At 34.7% G+C, this 18400-nt stretch overlaps 1 protein-coding gene across 1 annotated transcript; it reads right to left on the bottom strand.

Moving 5' to 3' along the window:
• Nucleotides 1-2444: 2444 nt before the first annotated feature.
• LOC121244337 (probable serine/threonine-protein kinase SIS8) lies at nt 2445-14923 on the bottom strand. Its single transcript, XM_041142369.1, is given in 14 exon segments — nt 2445-2994; nt 3685-3796; nt 3799-3860; nt 3939-3988; nt 5290-5358; nt 5452-5550; nt 5657-5735; nt 6462-6562; nt 7138-7206; nt 8484-8524; nt 8640-9898; nt 10276-10379; nt 12131-12568; nt 13674-14923. Coding segments are annotated over 14 exon segments (3126 nt in total). The 5' UTR covers nt 14160-14923; the 3' UTR covers nt 2445-2837.
• Between the last annotated feature and the right edge of the window lie 3477 nt (nt 14924-18400).

Genomic DNA, 18400 nt, shown 5'->3' with positions numbered 1-18400 from the left:
GAAATAATCATTTTCGTAAGAAATAGTTAGCCACAAATAAGCAGTTTTTTTATAGTATATATATATATATATTATGAGTAATACTACGTACAATCTCCATTTAGAGACTATAAATAGAATTTCTCATATTATATATATATACAGGTTCTAACGAAAACATGTGCATGTCCATTGCACAAGTAGTATATCGTGTCTACTTAAAAGCACATATGTTAGTCATCAAATTACTTGTTAAAAATAAAGAAGAAAAGGAAGATAAACCACCGTAATAGTAGTGAAAGCACCTGACTAGGCGTACTAAAACGTGTCAGACCGTGATGAGATTTTGATATTTGGTGATTCATCATCCTCTTATTCACCATCGATAAAAAAACAATGGCGGAACCAGATATTTTTATGTGGAGGGGCTAATTTTTATAATTTATAATGTTTATGTAAAATAAAAAGAAATAAATCTTATATTTAGTTCCACAATAAATCGTAATATAATAACTATATATGAAAGTTACATATCAATAAAATTATCTAATTTAATGGACCTTTTTGTTTCGTAGAGAAAATATATAATTTGTCATATACATGTAAAAATAAAAATTTAAAAAGCACAACTTATCACCCTCTTTAGATTTCTTATGATATTCTTTCATGGAATAATATTCATCTATTATCGATTTTTGTAATTATTTTAAAAATTTGTTCTCGATAAAAATTAACAGGTAAATTTTTATAACTCATCTTTTATTATAGTATGTAAGTTAATTTATACAAGTTTCATGTTAATTTATCCTCCATCCTGTACACCAACACCCTTAGAGATACGTATTTTGCCGTAATACTTTGCCGGGAAAACCTGTATGGAGACATGAAAGAGCCTCTACGCGAGGGATTTTGATTTGATGTACATTTAGGTGCTTCTAATCTATTTGAAGATTGGAATTGTAATAGTTCTTAGATTTTTTTTTTTATTTTTTTTATAATTGACTTTTATTTTTGTTTCTTTTGCTGACATAAAAATGTCATTCATTTTGCCACATTTTCTTCTAAGAAATTATGCTCTCAAAAGTGGGATTTGCTTTATAATTCTAGTGGGGAGAGGATTATCAAAAGATAATACATTTGAAGGAGAAATCCTCTTGCTTCGGGCCTTTTTGGGCACCCATTCAGCCCATTTACCCAACAATAATATATGTAAAGAAAAATTATACTCATCATTCTCACCAATGTTTTGAATACCGTACCAGATGTCATACCAATCAAGGTACTGAAATGAAATATTTCGATATTGGTACCGTTTCGTATACCGTTTCAAGATAGTCGATATATGAATAAATTATATATAAATACATATATATAAATTATAAATAGCCTAGTCTGAATTGTGGGTCAAAAAATAAGCTTGTAATTTGAAAAAATGAAAAAAGAAATTAAAGGCCGAAATATCAGCCGGTACAAGCCGAAATATAGTCCGGTACGGCCGGTATTTAGGTCAATACAAAATATATATGATACCTGTACCGGCCACTGGGCCAATACGGTAAATATCAACCATACCGGCCGGTAGGGTACGAGATTAAAAATAGTGATTCCCACACCACACACTACACGTGATTTTTTAATTTTTTAATTTTTTTTTCCCTTAGCAAATGTTTGGTATATGGATGGTGAGTAGAATAACTCAATTAGTTTAGAAGGAATAAATAAAATAAAATAAAATAAATCTAGTGTCTGATGTGTGGGATGATGAGTAACAGTGCTCATATGTAAATATATTTATAGAGGCACAATAATGTTTAGGAAAATTTCAGATTTGTTATGATCATCAATGTGAATATAATCTTGTTGCAGGTTTAGAGCTATTTCCAACTCACACTAACGGGGAGCAGCACCAGGTGCCTTGCTAGTCTATGACATAACCAGGAGAGCAACCTTTGAAAATGTGAAGAAATGGTTGCAGGAGTTCAGACATGGTGGTTGTTCTCCTGGGCAACAAATCGGATGATTTTGGTAACTCTAGAGAAATCAGTGAGGAAGAAGGAAACACATAAATGGGATTTGAAGGAGAGAACTCCCTCCTATCTATTATATTCTGTTGTTTGTTGTTTGAATTAATAGATTAGTATGTCCTGATTAGATAGTCAAATTAGCCACATGCAAACTAATACCTCGTTTATTTTTACAAATGAGATGAGATGAATTGAAATTAAAATTAAAAATTGAATAAAATATTATTAGTTTAATATTATTTTTGTTTTTAAATTTGAAAAAATTGAATTGTTTATTTTATTTTGTATGAAAATTTTAAAATGTTCTAATGATTAAATGAGATTGAGATGAGTTATGAAAACAAACGAAGCCTAAGAATTGGATAATTACCTATTGGGCTTGCTAGTAAAATGAAAGATGATCATTTCAGTTTTCCATATCCTGAAAGAACCAGAAAGATTCGATTAAAATATGCAAGTTTCAGCATCTTCCCACTTGAATAATTCATCAAAATCACCCTGTACATGTCAGTTTCCATCCTTCTATGGTTCACTACTCCACAGACATCCTATAAAGCTTTCGCAACCATTTGATAGAACTCCACAAAAAGAAAAAATTTCAAAACATTGATTACAACAATTTCAATGGATTTGTATAAACAAATATACAACCTTGAGGATAGCTGCACTGTGATGGGGAAAAAAGGGCATTGAGAAAAAAGAATCACAATCTCAAATTGGATTGAATGTAGGGAAATCACCCCGTCACTTTCTCAGACTAGTCCAAGGCAATCTAGAACTTCACCCCATATTTTTGCAGTCCAGTGACAGAGTATGATGGTATAGTTTGCTCTTCTAGCCTGCTTCTTCTGCAATTTGTGATGGCAGAGGCTTCTGACGGCAACTGCCTGCGGATGTGCTTGGCCTGGGAACTTGAGAACTGGTTATTGGCTTCTGCAACGGCTTCAAAGCAGCCATGATCTCAGCAAACGTGGGTCTCAATTTTGGGTCTCTAAAATGTTAAATTGGATCTTTTGTCAGGAATGCAGAAATGAATTTTGAGCATACTCGATGCATCGTAACAACCATGATAAACACAAAAATAGAATTCCCATCCACCACTACTAATTCATAAGAGAATTCAACTTTATATGATCTTTCTCAATGGCATTATCATTATCTGCTTGGGCAACAGTTATAATCAATTTTTTTTTAAAGAGAGCACAGAGATCATGTCATGCATGGGAAATCGAGTCCATCCTAAGTAAGAATGAATTGGACAAGATATTTCTTTTGTAGAAAAGAAGATAAGAAGATAAGCATTAACTAATTGGTAGCAAGAGGTGGTACAAACAGGGATTATATGGAATCACATTGGGAATGTTCAAGGCGTGTAGGGCTCCTCCATACAGCGAGAAGTGGTAGAAGTTACTGTAGTGTAAACATGGGAATAACAGTTGAAATTCAATCATTCGCCATGTAACATAAAAGGTAGTGTGTTCTGAAGAATTTGTATGACCTTGATTATGTTAGGCATTAGAAGAATTTGTATATGGCCTTGACATGGCTCGCCCTCCCTCTCAGAGAGAGAGAGAGATAAAGGTGGGTTTCCCAGGGTTTTGACAGGGTTCAAGTGACAACCTGGGCTGCACTCCAGTCAACATGTTACTGGATGGAAGAAAATAACAAAAACAACACTTACGTCTGCCAGCACTTTTGAATAATATCTGCAACAGCTGGATCCATATCATCTGGAATGTCAAGACGCCGATGTTGAAATCCAACAGCACCAACAACTTGCATTGGATTCATTCCCCCCATGGTTGTTGCAACGTAGAGAGTTCCCACAGTATGACCCCAAAGCTATAAATGTCACACCTGCATATTGTTTACATGATGTAATTAAAAGCATCCGTCCAGGGTGAGAAACAAGATACTGCATCGAAAAAGGCTTACTTTTCATTTGCAGGTTCATTTCTTAGCACTTCTGGGGCCATCCACTCAGCCTGAAGGAGTGCAATACAAACACTAACTTATCAATACCAGTTTCAAGGGTTGCATACTTGCAATCCAAGACAGAGAAACAAGTAAATTATCAAGAATGACAAGAAAGCAAAGCATATTGCAAGATGCATTAATACACAACAGGCATGACAGATGACCACGATATTTCAATTTTCCCAGATAAGTCAGTTCATTTAATGGAGATAAACCACAAGTTCCAGAGCAATATCACCAACCACCTATTGCAGTGCCTTCCCTTTAACATTTCTTTGGGGAAAAAAAAAAAAAAAAAAACTTTTTAACATTATTATATAAATTATATGGTAGTATCAACTACCACTAAATGCAGCCACCTAGAGTATATATCAGTGTTTTAAATTTCGTACCGTACCGGCCGGTACGGCCGAAATTTTTCGTTTCGGCCGTCCGGCCGGTACAGGTACTATACCTGTTCCATACCGGCCAAAATACCGGCCAGTACCAGTCGTTCCGGCCTAAATTTTGGCCTGTACCGGCCTATATTTCGGCCGGTACCGGCCGATATTTCGGCCTTTTTTTTTTTTTTCGTTTTTTCAAACTACAAGCTTATTTTTTAACCCCCAATTCAGACTAGACTATTTATAATTTATATATATATATGTATTTATATATACTTTATTTATATATAGACTATTATTTTGGAATATAATTTTTATATATATTTATATATATAATTTATTCATATATCGACTATCCCGAAACGGTACCGGTACCGAAATATTTCGTTCCAGTGCCTTGACCGGTACAGCGTCCTGTACGGTATTCAAAACATTAGTATATATGCTGTTCAAAGCTTTGGGGAGAAGCAAATAAACCTTTTCATTTACTCGTGAATATAATTTGTTGTAAACAGTAAGTCCACTCGGTAGAGTTCTCTTGTAGGAAAGTTGAGAGAACATGTGACTTTGCTGTAATGCAATGATCAATATTTGTTCAGAGCATTCACCACATCAAAAAAAAAAAAAGATGTTCATTTTTTCTTTTGTTCTTTCTTAATCACCACAAGATCTACTAAGTTTCTGTGTACCGGACGCAAAAAGGACAGATAGTTCACAATAAATCCAAGAAATGATGTAATATAGTATAGTACAAAACAGAGTGTGTCACCATTGCTGGAAACATATCGAAGGTGTGTAGAAACTAGAAGAATATATCCAGCACTGAGACATGAATGTGATGCATCCATCCATCCATCATAAAAGAATTACCCAAAAAAACAGAATGAAAAAGAAAAAAAAAAGGATGAGAAGTGTAAATGGCTTACTGTCCCTGCAGTTGACCTTGAAGAAAGAAATGTGCTATTCTTTATTCGTGATAAGCCAAAATCGCACACCTAAACGCACAGGAAAGTTCACGTCATGCTGGATTAGGAATGGAAGATAAATGAAATAAATTGAGCAAGCTCAGTAAAGAGAAAAGACACCACCTTCACAACCCAATTCTTATCAACTAGTAAATTTGGAGACTTCAAATCACGGTGCACTATTATGGGAGAGCAGTTGTGCAAATAATTCATTCCACGGGCCTGAAATTTCAATCATCCAAAACAGACATTATTTCCTGCAAAGTTACAGATTATAGCAAATAGCTGACTGGAACTGGAATAAAGAGCAAGAATGACAGAATCATACAGCATCAAGGGCCATCCTCAAGCGCCTTCTTTCATCTAATTGATTGTTAGGCCGGTGAATCAACCTATACAAACTACCTCTGCAAAAATTAAAATTAAAAATAAAATAAAAATAAAAGAGAGGAAAAAACTAGTTCTTTAGCATACCAATTGGCATAAATAATAAGATACAAGAATTAAATTGTCAAGTCATAATCAAATAGTATCATACTGGCAGAGCAAGTTCTTAGCTCTAATTCGATTTTAGAAGTTATTGACTAATTTGGTAAGCCATGTTGATTTTCTAGAGTTCCTAAGGGTAAAGCCATGAGGGGGGAGTGTTCTTTCTGCCGTAGGAAGTATTCTTTATGGGATTTTCCTGCCACATTCTGTGTAGGTATCTCTGTTCATCAATATTTCTTTTTCCAAAGCATAGATGATTGTTTATTTGTCTACTGTGATAAACCAAACTTGAAACAGCAACATATATACTTCTCAGGAAAATTTTCCATTAATAGAAACTACTTTCTTAGATCTGTTTTCATGAAAGTATTTTCTTCTAGTTTCCAAAAGCCCTACCATTCAAGAGCCTCTTTTGAAGCCATTTCATTGGTTATGCGTCCGTGTGCGTGTTCGCACGTGTGTACTAGTGGGTGCTGTGTTACTTTCAAGTAAATCAATGCCTGAGAAGAAAAAGGAATATTCGTCTACTATGCAGGTAGAGCATACTGATAAGTCACATTACTAATAAGGGCTTTTGTTCATAAGTTTAAATATGGAACACGTTGTCTTCCATAAATATGGTCAGAACAAGAGCATTTGCATACCTGGGAAGAAATTCGGTGACAATTGAAAGATTTGGGGGACGTGTCACAGCTCCCATGAAGAGCACAACATTGGGATGCCTTAGTCTTTTCATTAACAGCACCTTGAAATTCAAACCACAAGTAGAACAAACGGTTTCAACAAAAATCTCCAGAGACTTAGAGATAACAATGACAGCTAGCAAAAGTCTAAGTTGAGAGGAAGAAATCACAGGTAGACTTTCCAAAATCCTGATCAAAATCCAAACAAATGTGTCCATGCATCTCATCCCTTATTTTTATGATTCAATCATACGCTCAAATAAAATAAGGCAATGAGGGCATGGAAAGTTTTGACAGCACAAGCAGGCTTTTAACTGAAGAGACCAAAGAAATAACTCCAATTCTGTATTGCACTATAACTTCATCTCCTATGTGTCAATCAGCAAAGAATAATATATTCGCCACAGTTAATGTGAGGGGGGTCAAGAATGGCAGTAAATCAGATGTAAACCAGGAGATCAATTTCTTGAAGTCATCTTGCTAGCAATATTAAGCAGAAAAATCATATCAATTAAGGTGCAAACACAAAGCATTTAAAACAAATGAAACTAGGTCTTATTTTCTTGTGAAACAGGAGCTAAGAACCCAAAAAACTGTAAATGCAAAGAAATATTTAAAAGGGAAAAGCAGATTGTACCTCACTTTTGAATTCCTCAAGTGATTGACCATAAATATCCTGGTCTAGGAACCTCTTCACAGCCACTTCCTATAAAACCAAACACTGACAATAGGATCCAAACATCGAGTTTCCCAAAACATGAATTTGGCACAAATGCAAGCAAGAAATCTCAAAACAAACAGAAAACAGTGACATAGGGCTGGACAATTGATGTTTCTATTCCAACCTATACAACTGAAGTAACATCCCAAAACAAAGCAGATAATAAGGTTATAATATATAGCTATGACAGGGCAGAATGATAGTCTTCACAGTGACACCTTGCGGAAAATGATCCTGATTTGGTTGATGTGGTGCATATGGAGGGAAATAAATGACCATAGCTTTGAAGATAGTACAAGGACTGCAGAAAACCTTGGGGTTTTCTTTTTCAATACACTTTGCCATTGAATGGCAACCCACCTATGATTTTCTAGCTTTAGCTGATTTTCTGATGTTTTTTTTCTCTCTCTCATTCGTTGTCTGATATATACTCCCTATGTACATCAATATAGCCTTGTTCCTATTTCTTGATCATCAATAAAACTTATCTTTTCAAAAACAATATGCACTCTGGAATAGGAAGATGGGGATGATGCTTTGGACTTCAAATACATACAAAGGGAAAAAGAACACCTCAAATGAATAGATCACAGAGAGAGCTTCCAAAGACTTAATTCAGATAAATAAACACAATGGAAGAAAATAAAATAAGTAAAGCTCAGTGTATCATATACGCTGAAACTTGACCTATATGGGCATCATTCAATAACCTGTGGAACTTTTCATCTCCTCCTACAAAACCATGCCTGTCATTGTAGGCTTTACCTAACATCTGAAAGAAACAATGACCCTTATTCTTTGATAAATATCAAAGAATGTGTTTACAATCTTCAGCAATAATCTGTTTTGGTTAGATTATTAACTTTGAAAAATAAATACTCATGGAATTTAAGCTGTACTGCCATCAATTTTTATATCCGGTTCTTTAATGCCAAGTTCAGTAGGTAGAGGCTTTAGCCCACCTATGTTGATCGTATAGAACCCTAAACACTAAATCAATAGACAAGTCTACATCATTCACATTGTATACAGTACTGTTTTCTCTGATCACGTGCTGTGACAGTATTCTTTTCACGGTGCCTTTTTGGCCACATTTTGCATGTTGGGCAATTCCATATTTTTAAAAGGTAACTATTTCCATACTGAAGCTTTATAACCCACATGTCTGAAACCAAGGTGAAAGGAAAGGATTAGACCCATAGTAGACACCAGTATTATAAAAGATGCACCAGATTCATTCAGGGTCAGCATGGAAAACTCACAGTTCCATGCCAGTCTCCACGATATACCTCCCCATATGATCCTGCAGAACAAAGGATTAGCCCAAAAGGATGAAATTACACGTGGAAAACCATATGATATTATTATTCTTTAGGACAAAGTACAAGAACTTGATGGCATAATGCACAGGTAAGTACCAAGTCCGATACGCTCACCCAAGGTGATTTCCTCCCATGGGATCTCACATTCTGCAACTTCATCAAGTGTGCCATCAGATTTTGTGCTTTCATTACCTGCCGATCTATCTGATATTCTCTCACCTTCTAAAATGGCTCCAGAGGCATCATGATGATGGTCACCCCAACCACATGGATCATAACAAGCTACATCTGCATCTCCATCACTTCTTGCACCCTGCTCATACTGCTTACTGACAGCTGCAGATGTTGCTACCACAGCCGCAGCAGTAGCAGTGGCAGCAGCTGCTACAGGAAGTTCAAGATTGGATTCAGTGCTCGACTTTGCTGCAGCGACTACCATTGAAGATGCAACAACAGCTGCTGCTGCAGCAGCAGCTGCAGCAACAGGCACTCTCTTAGTAAATTTCACAGGATTCAATATTTCAGGTTGTGATGAGATAAGCTGTCCAGTTACATCTCCTATATCATCCTCAACACCTTTAAGATGCTCCAGTTGACCAGAGGATACATTTTCTTTAGATTGCACTCTCTGTGGAGGTAAAGGTGGCAAAAAGCGAGCGGGGCCATGATCATCTTGACCTTTGAGCTCTTGTGTTCCAATCCCCAGCTTATTTTCATCCTTATCTTCAGTTGGGGGCTTTGCCTCAACTACCAACACATCCAACTGCTCAGGATAAATTTCAGTGAACAAGTTTGGTGGAGCAACAACACCACTCTCAAGCAGCACATCATGAAGTTTCTGAGCTAATTGTGGATTCTCTTTGGCAGCATCAATCATGTATTTTGAAACATCTTTAACTTTCATTCTACGGACGGCAGGGAAGCTAACCCCTTCAGTCCAAGAAGGAGATCTTGCATGCATGTAAGGATGACTAGGTCTGCCAGGATTCTCCTGCACTGGCACCTTATCTACATTGGAGGGAGATCCAAAATCATCTGAGGATGACCTGTGCTCTTCCTCACTTTGAGTTAGCCTGATTATGCTTGCAGAAGTAGTGAAATCACCTTTGTCATCAGATTCTTTTCCTAAAGCAACTGAATTGCTGAGCCTAGACCTCTTGTCCAATATCCCAAAGTCTGAATGTTCCTCAAATGAACTTCCAACCCCACTGCTTGAAGAGGCCACATAAGAGGAGTCAACATCTCTAGACAAGGGACTTGCAGAATAGAAAGATCCATCATATTCTATATGCGACCCAGCTGCATCAGATGGAATAAGTGTACCAGGATCTGACATTAGATCAACAATATACTCCCTGTATTTCACATTATCAATGTCTCAGAAACGTTAATGGCTTTGCAAATACAAATGTAAGGAAAAAAAATCATAGAGCCTAAATGAGGGAATTTCCTGCTCTGAGATCATTTGCAGCAGCAATTGACATTAAAAGAAAAAAAATGCAACTAAACAGACGTAAATGACATCTTAAAACACCAATGGGCACGGAATTATCTTCTAACTATTATATAAAATCATCAATGCCTTACTAAGACCATGAGTGAGAAAGAAACAATAGAGCAACTCATATGCATAGCGAAATCATGTTTCAGCAAACAGAAAATAGATAACAAAATCCTGAATAATCCAACTGACTTGAATCCACCACAAAAATAAACTAATAACAACAGTTACCTTCCATCATCAATCTTCACAAAGTTCATTGCCACATTGTCAGAACCCGTGTATTGCTGTCCTTTCACCAACCGGCATGGGAAGCCCACACTATCAGCCAAAACCTACATAACCACAGAAAAGTCTGAAGATGAGAGCTACTAGTGATGACCATGATTCTGTACAAGAAGGGAAACTAAAAGTTAGGCCTCGTTTGGATACAGAAACACTCTCAACCCATCTCATCTCATCTCATCACATCTCATCATTACAACTTCCCAAATTTCCTTACAAAATATAATAAACAATTCAACTTTTTCAAATCCCAAAACAATAATAATATTAAAAAATATTCTAACAATATTTTATTCAACTCATCTAAAACCATCTCATCTCATCTCATCTCACTATCAAAACTAGTCAAGGACAGGGTCATATAACACAAGATGATCAAATGACCGAAGGATAATGACAAAAGTTTTTTTATCTATAAAGCTATCAAAACAATATAAAAAGAAATAAAATCTAATGAAGACAGCTGACTCACAGGAGACAGAACAGCTTCTAACAAATATACAGATGCCTTTATAGCAGGATAATCACAGTACTTGTCATAATGCAGTTGTTGATAACTGTTAGTACACAGAGGAACAACCCTTCAACATCATGGTAATAAATATTAGGCCAAACAAACTCTTAACATATCAGAAATCATAAAAGGGCACCAATCCTAATTCTGTCATCAAACTATTCACCTTACCTTCTGGTAGAAGTGATTTAAATTTCAACTAGAACTGAGAACAAAAACTACCCAAGACAATTTTTATGCCTTCCATGCATCCGGCATAGAAATGACGGACCAGGTAGGGGGGCTGAGAGCTATAAATAATATTTTATATGGAAAAGGTCCAAATGTTAGTGGGAGCTTTCATGAGTCTCACCCTGGAACCAGCACAGAATGTACCATATTATCTTCCACAGACATAAAGAGGGCTTAGGCTAGGCTGCCTTTCTACCGATCTTGCCCCATTTAAAAAGAAGATTAAAACAAGAATAACAAATTATATAGAAAACAGACCGAAATACATTGAACAATATTGCTTTTCTTGTGACCACCTAAACAGAGCTGACTGAGATTTTGATAGAGGCTCTTCAATACATAAACCAGGCAAGCACAGTGTCAAAGAAATTAAGATTTCATACGAATTCAACCAGAGGACGCAAACAGAAAAAACTCGCAATGGACACACTTGAGCATTCTGAATATTTGGAGCTAAAGACCATGGGCCCCATCCTGCTCCAACTTTGGAGGACAGACTGACATCCTATCAGATGAGTTAATGCACAATTCCTAAAACAATGTGGTTATTGGAGGAGTTTGATCTGATCTACATTTCTCAACATAAGTTGACTTCGCAAAAGCAGGCCCAAACTTGTCGACCGGTAATATAGTCATTCAAAGTTATCTTACGTCTGATGCAAAACCTAGCTCAAGAAGAGTGTTTACAACATGGAGCAAGAAGTAAATCATAGTCCAGGATAGCTAATAACGTGTTATAAGAACAGGAGGCAGAAGAGTGAGCTATTAAATGCATCAATAACTCAGATAAGATGTTCCATAAGTTGTATGAAGGTGGTATAATTGCAAAGCTCCGTACAAGCCTAAAATGGGAGATAGTGCCTGTTGTAACAAGCATCAAATTTTACAAAAACGAGGCATATTGCATAGTATGCAAATGCATATTCACATAGCTTAAAATAATCTTAGAAAAATAAAATAATTCTAAGAAGCAAGCACAGATAGTTGTCAGGGTCTTAGAATTATCTTAGAATTATGCTGAATGAATATTAGGGTTAAAAAAAGCCAGGGATGCACCTTAAACAACAATGCACGGTGACGAGCCAATCCTATTGTCAAAGAACCCAGTGGCAAAACCATGCTACCAAGGGTTGCTTTCAAACTGTAACTGAGACTTCGCCATGCTCTCAACATGTTGTCAGGATCCCCAACTGGTCCACCCATATAGTCAGCAACTAAAATAGCAAGCGTTCGCACCAAATTACTACCTACGAAAACGAGAGAATTGGACCTTGATTTAACAGCTAGCTCTAGAGCTCTCTGCTCAAGTTTCAACAAATTAGCGTCAGCGGCCCTATTGACCAAAACTGCTTCCCAGGTGACTCTGTCTGACACTGGTGTTCCCTGTAGATCGACAAGGGAAGGCATTCTTTCTGAGGTTGACTCAGTCATAACTCCATACAGGTCATAGAAGCCATCTGAGATCTTGTCATCATAGCTAAGAGAATTGTAATTCTGCGAAGCATGAATAAATCTACGATATGAGATAGGTTAGAAAAGACTATACACGTTCAGATATGAGAAAATGAAGGTTTTTACAGATATAAGAAAAGAATAATCCTATATAGTTATTTAGTTTCCAGTTTATCCACAAATAGATAAATCAAGCACTCAGGAAATATAATAGTAACTTATCAAATCAAATAAAAATAGATTTCAAGAGATTTACTTGCCCTTTTATGCTGAGACATGGTCCAGCAAGTATGCTGAGATATGACCAACACAAGTTGGTGAACCCTCAATAGAACCATCTTTTTTTTTCAATTTTACAACAAAAGCAAGATGCAGGACTAACGTCTTGTTGATCTCCAGTAACAATGGATAATTTATTAAAGAAATAGGAGTGTGACATAGATTTCCTGATTCATTTATTGTCATATGCATTGCATTGGCATGACAGAAACCTTGGAACAAAAATGTGAAGCCTGAATTACAAAACAAAAAAACCGAAAAACAAAAAAAGTGAACTAGAAAAGAAGATATACTAGTAGACAAGACTATGCCACAGATATTAGGTCTTAAATTCTGAAACTTTACCGAGAAGGACAAGAATATCCCATACATACAGCTAAATAATTAGTCGAATTACTCTAAATTGGAGATAACTAGTTCTGCTGGTCCTGCCTTCGCTAACACACTATCACTGCAAAACAGCTTTGACCGTGACTCTCAACAACATTGCTTACATATGGGAATGCGACTAACATTAATCCAGTTGAAGTGTCACTTTCATTACATTAATAGGATTAAAGTACAAGGATCACAGGAGCTACGAGGGTGACAATGACGTTTTCCCAAATTTTTTCCCCATTTCCCTGCACAACTCTTTAACTCGCATGCTTAAACCATTCAGTTCATCAAAAAGCATTTTTCAACTTAATAGAAGCATCATCTGCATCTACGAACAGGAGCAGAATTAAACTTGCTTTAGCCATAAATATGTTTTGGTAACATATCATTTTATACACTACGAGTTCTTATAACGATTGTGATTGTACGAAAGACAGCTAGCAAGTCAACGAAACTGAAATTAGGAAGCAAAAGAAAGGGCGAAACTTACCCAGTATCGATAGGCAACAACTTCAGCCGGAGTATTATCAAGAGCACAAGAGCCCAAACTGATCTGCTTTACAGCCTCGATCTGAACTGCCTCGGGATCCTCCCTGGCACTCAACTCCAAAGCCAGTTGTATCTGATACTCCTCCTCTATATCAGGATCCCTCGAGTTGCTAGAAACTGAATCACGCCTAGCTGCATCCATAACATCTAAATTACCAGTACCAGCCAAATCAGAGGGTTCTGTTTCTTCTCCCCCGGTCACATTCGAAGAAGACGGATGACTGGGGCTACCTTTATTAGCAACTGAATTCAACCAACCCGAGAGCCCCAAAAGGGGTCTATTCTCAGAATTATGATGGAACCGAGAGTGCACAATCCTATCAGGGGACGACCCTTCATTAGATGTGTTCACCTTGGATGAAGTAGACCCTTCTGCATCTTCCGATTGATTGGACACGATATGAAGCTTCTTAAGAAGATTCTTCATATTATTTCACAAAGCTAAGGTTTTATTTGCTAAAGAAGTGAAAATCTGGCCATAAACCTCTCCATTGTCTTGGGGAAAGCATGAAATGATAGTCACTATTCCACCGCAAAAGTAGAGTTCAAACTAATTCAAAAGGCCTCTTTTGTCCGACATCCCTTGCACTCCACAAGTGACCCCAAACCAAGCTCTCAAATCCAAAATCCGAAACAAAGATCATAGGCAATATCCAGAAAAGCTTGCACAATCCCAGATGCTTGAATTGAAAGCTAACACCCTCCTTCTCGAAGAACGGGAAAGAACGCGTCTTAAAGACAAAGCATAAACAAGTATAAAGCAAAGAACGAAGAGAACACAACCTACACCAAAATCAGAACTTTGATGTATCATGACCCGCGAGAAGCAGGAACAATAAGAAAAGGAGAATACCCAGATTGAGAAAACTACATCTTACTCGGATATAGAAAAGAAGAGCACATAGAAAAGAGAGAAGCGTCTCTTGCGGAAGTTTGAAAAGGGGGCAGGTAAGGTAACACAGGCTGAGACAGCAAAGACCGGCAAGTGGGAGAGAGTAGGACCTCGTAGAAAAGAATGACTCACTTGAGTTTCGAGGCTGAAGGATTTCACGGTCCCAGGAAAAGGTAAACTGGTGGCAAACACAACCAACTGGCTCCCTCTCTCCCTCTCTCTCTCTCTCTCTCTCCCTGTCTCCCTGTCTCTAACTCCAAAGTGTGGGTGACAAGAGTTGGAAACTTTGGTGGGTGATCTGCACAAAATTGGAATATTAAATAGCAGCTTGGGCATTATCATTCTTTACAACTTAACATTTGCTATTTCGAGCAAACCTTGGATTTTGTCATTATATGGCAAATGTCTGAAAAATTTTTAACGTTAATTTCGATTAATAAATTCTCTTAATTCATCTCATTATTATAATTTTTTAAAATTTTTATATAAAATCTAATAAATAATTTAATATTTTTAAATTTTAATTAAATTTTTTTAAATTTTAAAATAATAACAATATTAAAAAATAATATTTTAATAATATTTTATTTAAATTTTTATTTTTATTTAAGATCATCTTATCTCGCTGTTCAAACTAAAAATTCTTTAGATATGTTTAGGGTAGGTTTGGGGCACAAGACAAAACACAAAATTTTTATTTCATCTCATCATTACACATTTTTCAAATCTTTATACAAAATATAATAAACAATTCAATTTTTTCAAATCTCAATACATCTTTTTTAAATCTCAAAATAATAATAATATTAAAACATAATATTTTAAACATAAAATAAAACATAAAATTCTCATCTCACCCTTCAAACCTGTCCTGAGATATTGTGAGAACGGGGAAAATAGATTGGTTTTGGATGGAGTTTGTAAAACAGTATAAGTGAACTTTTGAGAGAGGTTTTTGTCAAGAAAAATGTTAACAAAAACCGATAATCAGACCGAAAGTAATGACCCGATAATATCTACCGATGTGCATTTCTGTGCATTTCCTTTTTATATATATATATAAAAACAAGAGAGAAATGCACAAAATGTCTCTGTAGCACTAGCACCCTCCTTTTGTTAATTAAATTTAAAATGGCGTAAACTAATATAAATTGTTAAATAAAATATATTTTTAGGAGATGAAAATCTGTCCTACCATACAATGTCCAAACAGAAGCTTATTGTTCTATGCAAATTAAAGCGCTTGTATCAATCTTTACCATCTACACGACAAACCTGATTTCTTCTTGTCAATTTCTCAAATTACTACCAATTGCTGTTATTTTTTCACAATCTTAGTGGTTCTCTTAATCAAAGGGTGAAAAGTGAAATTTGAATTGATCTATATAATTTTAAGTGTGTAAATCTCACATATATTAATCTAAAATTTATATACAAAAAATTATTTTTTTTTATAGTGGATTCTACTTTTTTTAAAAGAATAAGTGAAGGTTGCACATCCTAATACTGTATTTAATATTATTTATGTGAAGAGTATCAAAATTTTAAAATGACTTAAAAATTTTGATAATTTAATGAAAAAAATTAATAAATTGGGCTAATTGAGGCCCCTTTTGGATGTTGAGATGGTCTCATCTCAACATATCTTATTTCTTCTAATCTCAACATCCAAACATCACTTTGACACATTACTTTGACACAAGTACTTTTCAATTTCAATATTAATTTTTTCATTTAATCATTACAATTTTTTCAAACAAAAGGCAAAAAATAATTCAACTTTTTTCAAATTTCAAGATAAAAATTATATTAAAAAATTATATTCTAACAATATGTTAACTTTATAATATTTTTATTTAATTTTTTCTCTCTCATTTTCTTAAACCTCGTAGAATATTTTAACTCAAATCATTTTACAACTATTTACAAATTATTTCATTATTATTTACAGATTTCTTATCTTATCTAATTTCAACACCCACACGAGACATGAGTGTAAAGTGAAGTTTCCTCTTTGCTTTTTGTTTATAATCATTTCACTTAAAAAGAGCAAATATTCAATTTCACAATTAAAATGTCTTTTACACCAATAGATGGAACTTTGTTTTCAAGGTGATTCAAAGAACTAAGATTTTCTTAATTTCATAAACAAGCATAGAGTATATATGTCATAGGAAAAAGTTCAGAGAATTCAAATACCATGACCAAGTTTTAAATGCTAAGTTTAATAGGAAGAACCCAATAGATCAATCTTTGCAAATAGCAAGGCCAAGGTGCATATATACTCTTGAACTTTACCTTCTTTCATCCATATTGCTCATGTAGTAGGAATCAAAGTTTTAGGAATTTTTTCTTTTTTGTCACGGCAATAATAGGGATGCACTAACGATCCCTACGAGAATTTGGTCAAATTTTATTGTTGTGATAAATAAATAAATAAATAAATAAGTTTCATATCCCGAAAGATTTTATGACCATTGTGATTTCTATAATTTCAAGAATAAATACAATTTGTATATAGATATCACAGTATTAAATACAGTAAGGTTTACTTCTTATATCTATACGAAAAGTGCTACAGTTAGAAAGAGATCTCACAAAAATGAATTTATAAACTGATACAACTTAATATAATACTAATTTTATAATTTAGCATATCACATCAAATCACATTAATTTATAGATTGACTTTGATAAATATCGTTGTGAAGAATTATGATTCGATAAAAACAAGTTATAATTAATGTTATTTTATTGTTGACAATTGTTGGATTTATTGCATCTAGCAAGTTTCTATCAGGAAACATGAATCCTTCCAAATGAATGACAAGGACTTTTTTTTCTTTTTTTTTTTGCCATTTTCATCAAACTGACAATGACATAAGATTCACTTTTTCAAAGCCTTACTTGTTTTTATTCAACTTAAAATGATAACTTTGAGCATATTTTCATCAATTATATATTGAATCCTTAAAACCAGTTTAGGTTAATTAGGTGGATATCTAATGTTTATCCAAATTAAGATAATAAGAGGAAAACACCTTTTTTTTTTCTTTTTTCCTATATATTATGATATTGCCCTAATAATTAATTGGGATCACAAGGAGGAGCTTTCTCTAGCTACCTCTCGAAGCTACTTCGTTTTATAATCACAATATTTTTGTGCTTTCCAAATTGAAAGTGATGGTAGAAAATTTGTACACGTGTAAAATAATTAATAAATAAATAAATTTAATATTTTTTGGAATTTAAGATCATTTGATCGCCAAGATTATATAACGTAGCTATTTATTATTTTCCATTTATTATAAATGGTCACATATGGATATGGTATGTGGACTATTTATCAATTTCCAATAATAGTTTGGAAAATATAATTTTTTATTTTTTATTCTATATTTTTGTGAAAAATAAAGTACGTGTCTCATATTTTCAACCATCTATTTTTTCTTTTCCTTGTTTTTTTTTTCCTTTGTGCCATTAGATTTATTTAATTTAATTTTTTAATTGGGAGGAAGGGTTTGGTTTGACCCCTTTTTGTTATTCAAAAGAGGTTTCTGTCGGTTGTCTATCAGTTTATTTGTGTGAATATTTTGAAAATAACAACTATATATCTATCACTTTCTTCTTTCTTTCAAGTGTTTTTTGTTCTCGTCATTGAAAGTTTTTATCATTTTTCTCACTTCAAAATCAATTAACTATATTTATGCATGCTTTTGGGAACTTGCAGAAAATAGAAAGGAAGACTCTTAGATCCCATGGACGTACGTACGTGC

The sequence above is a fragment of the Juglans microcarpa x Juglans regia genome, chromosome 8S (assembly GCF_004785595.1).
Source record: "Juglans microcarpa x Juglans regia isolate MS1-56 chromosome 8S, Jm3101_v1.0, whole genome shotgun sequence".
Taxonomy (NCBI): Eukaryota; Viridiplantae; Streptophyta; class Magnoliopsida; order Fagales; family Juglandaceae; genus Juglans; species Juglans microcarpa x Juglans regia.
The sequence above is the reverse complement of the archived record's forward strand: the minus strand, read 5'-3'. Positions and strand labels throughout refer to the sequence as shown.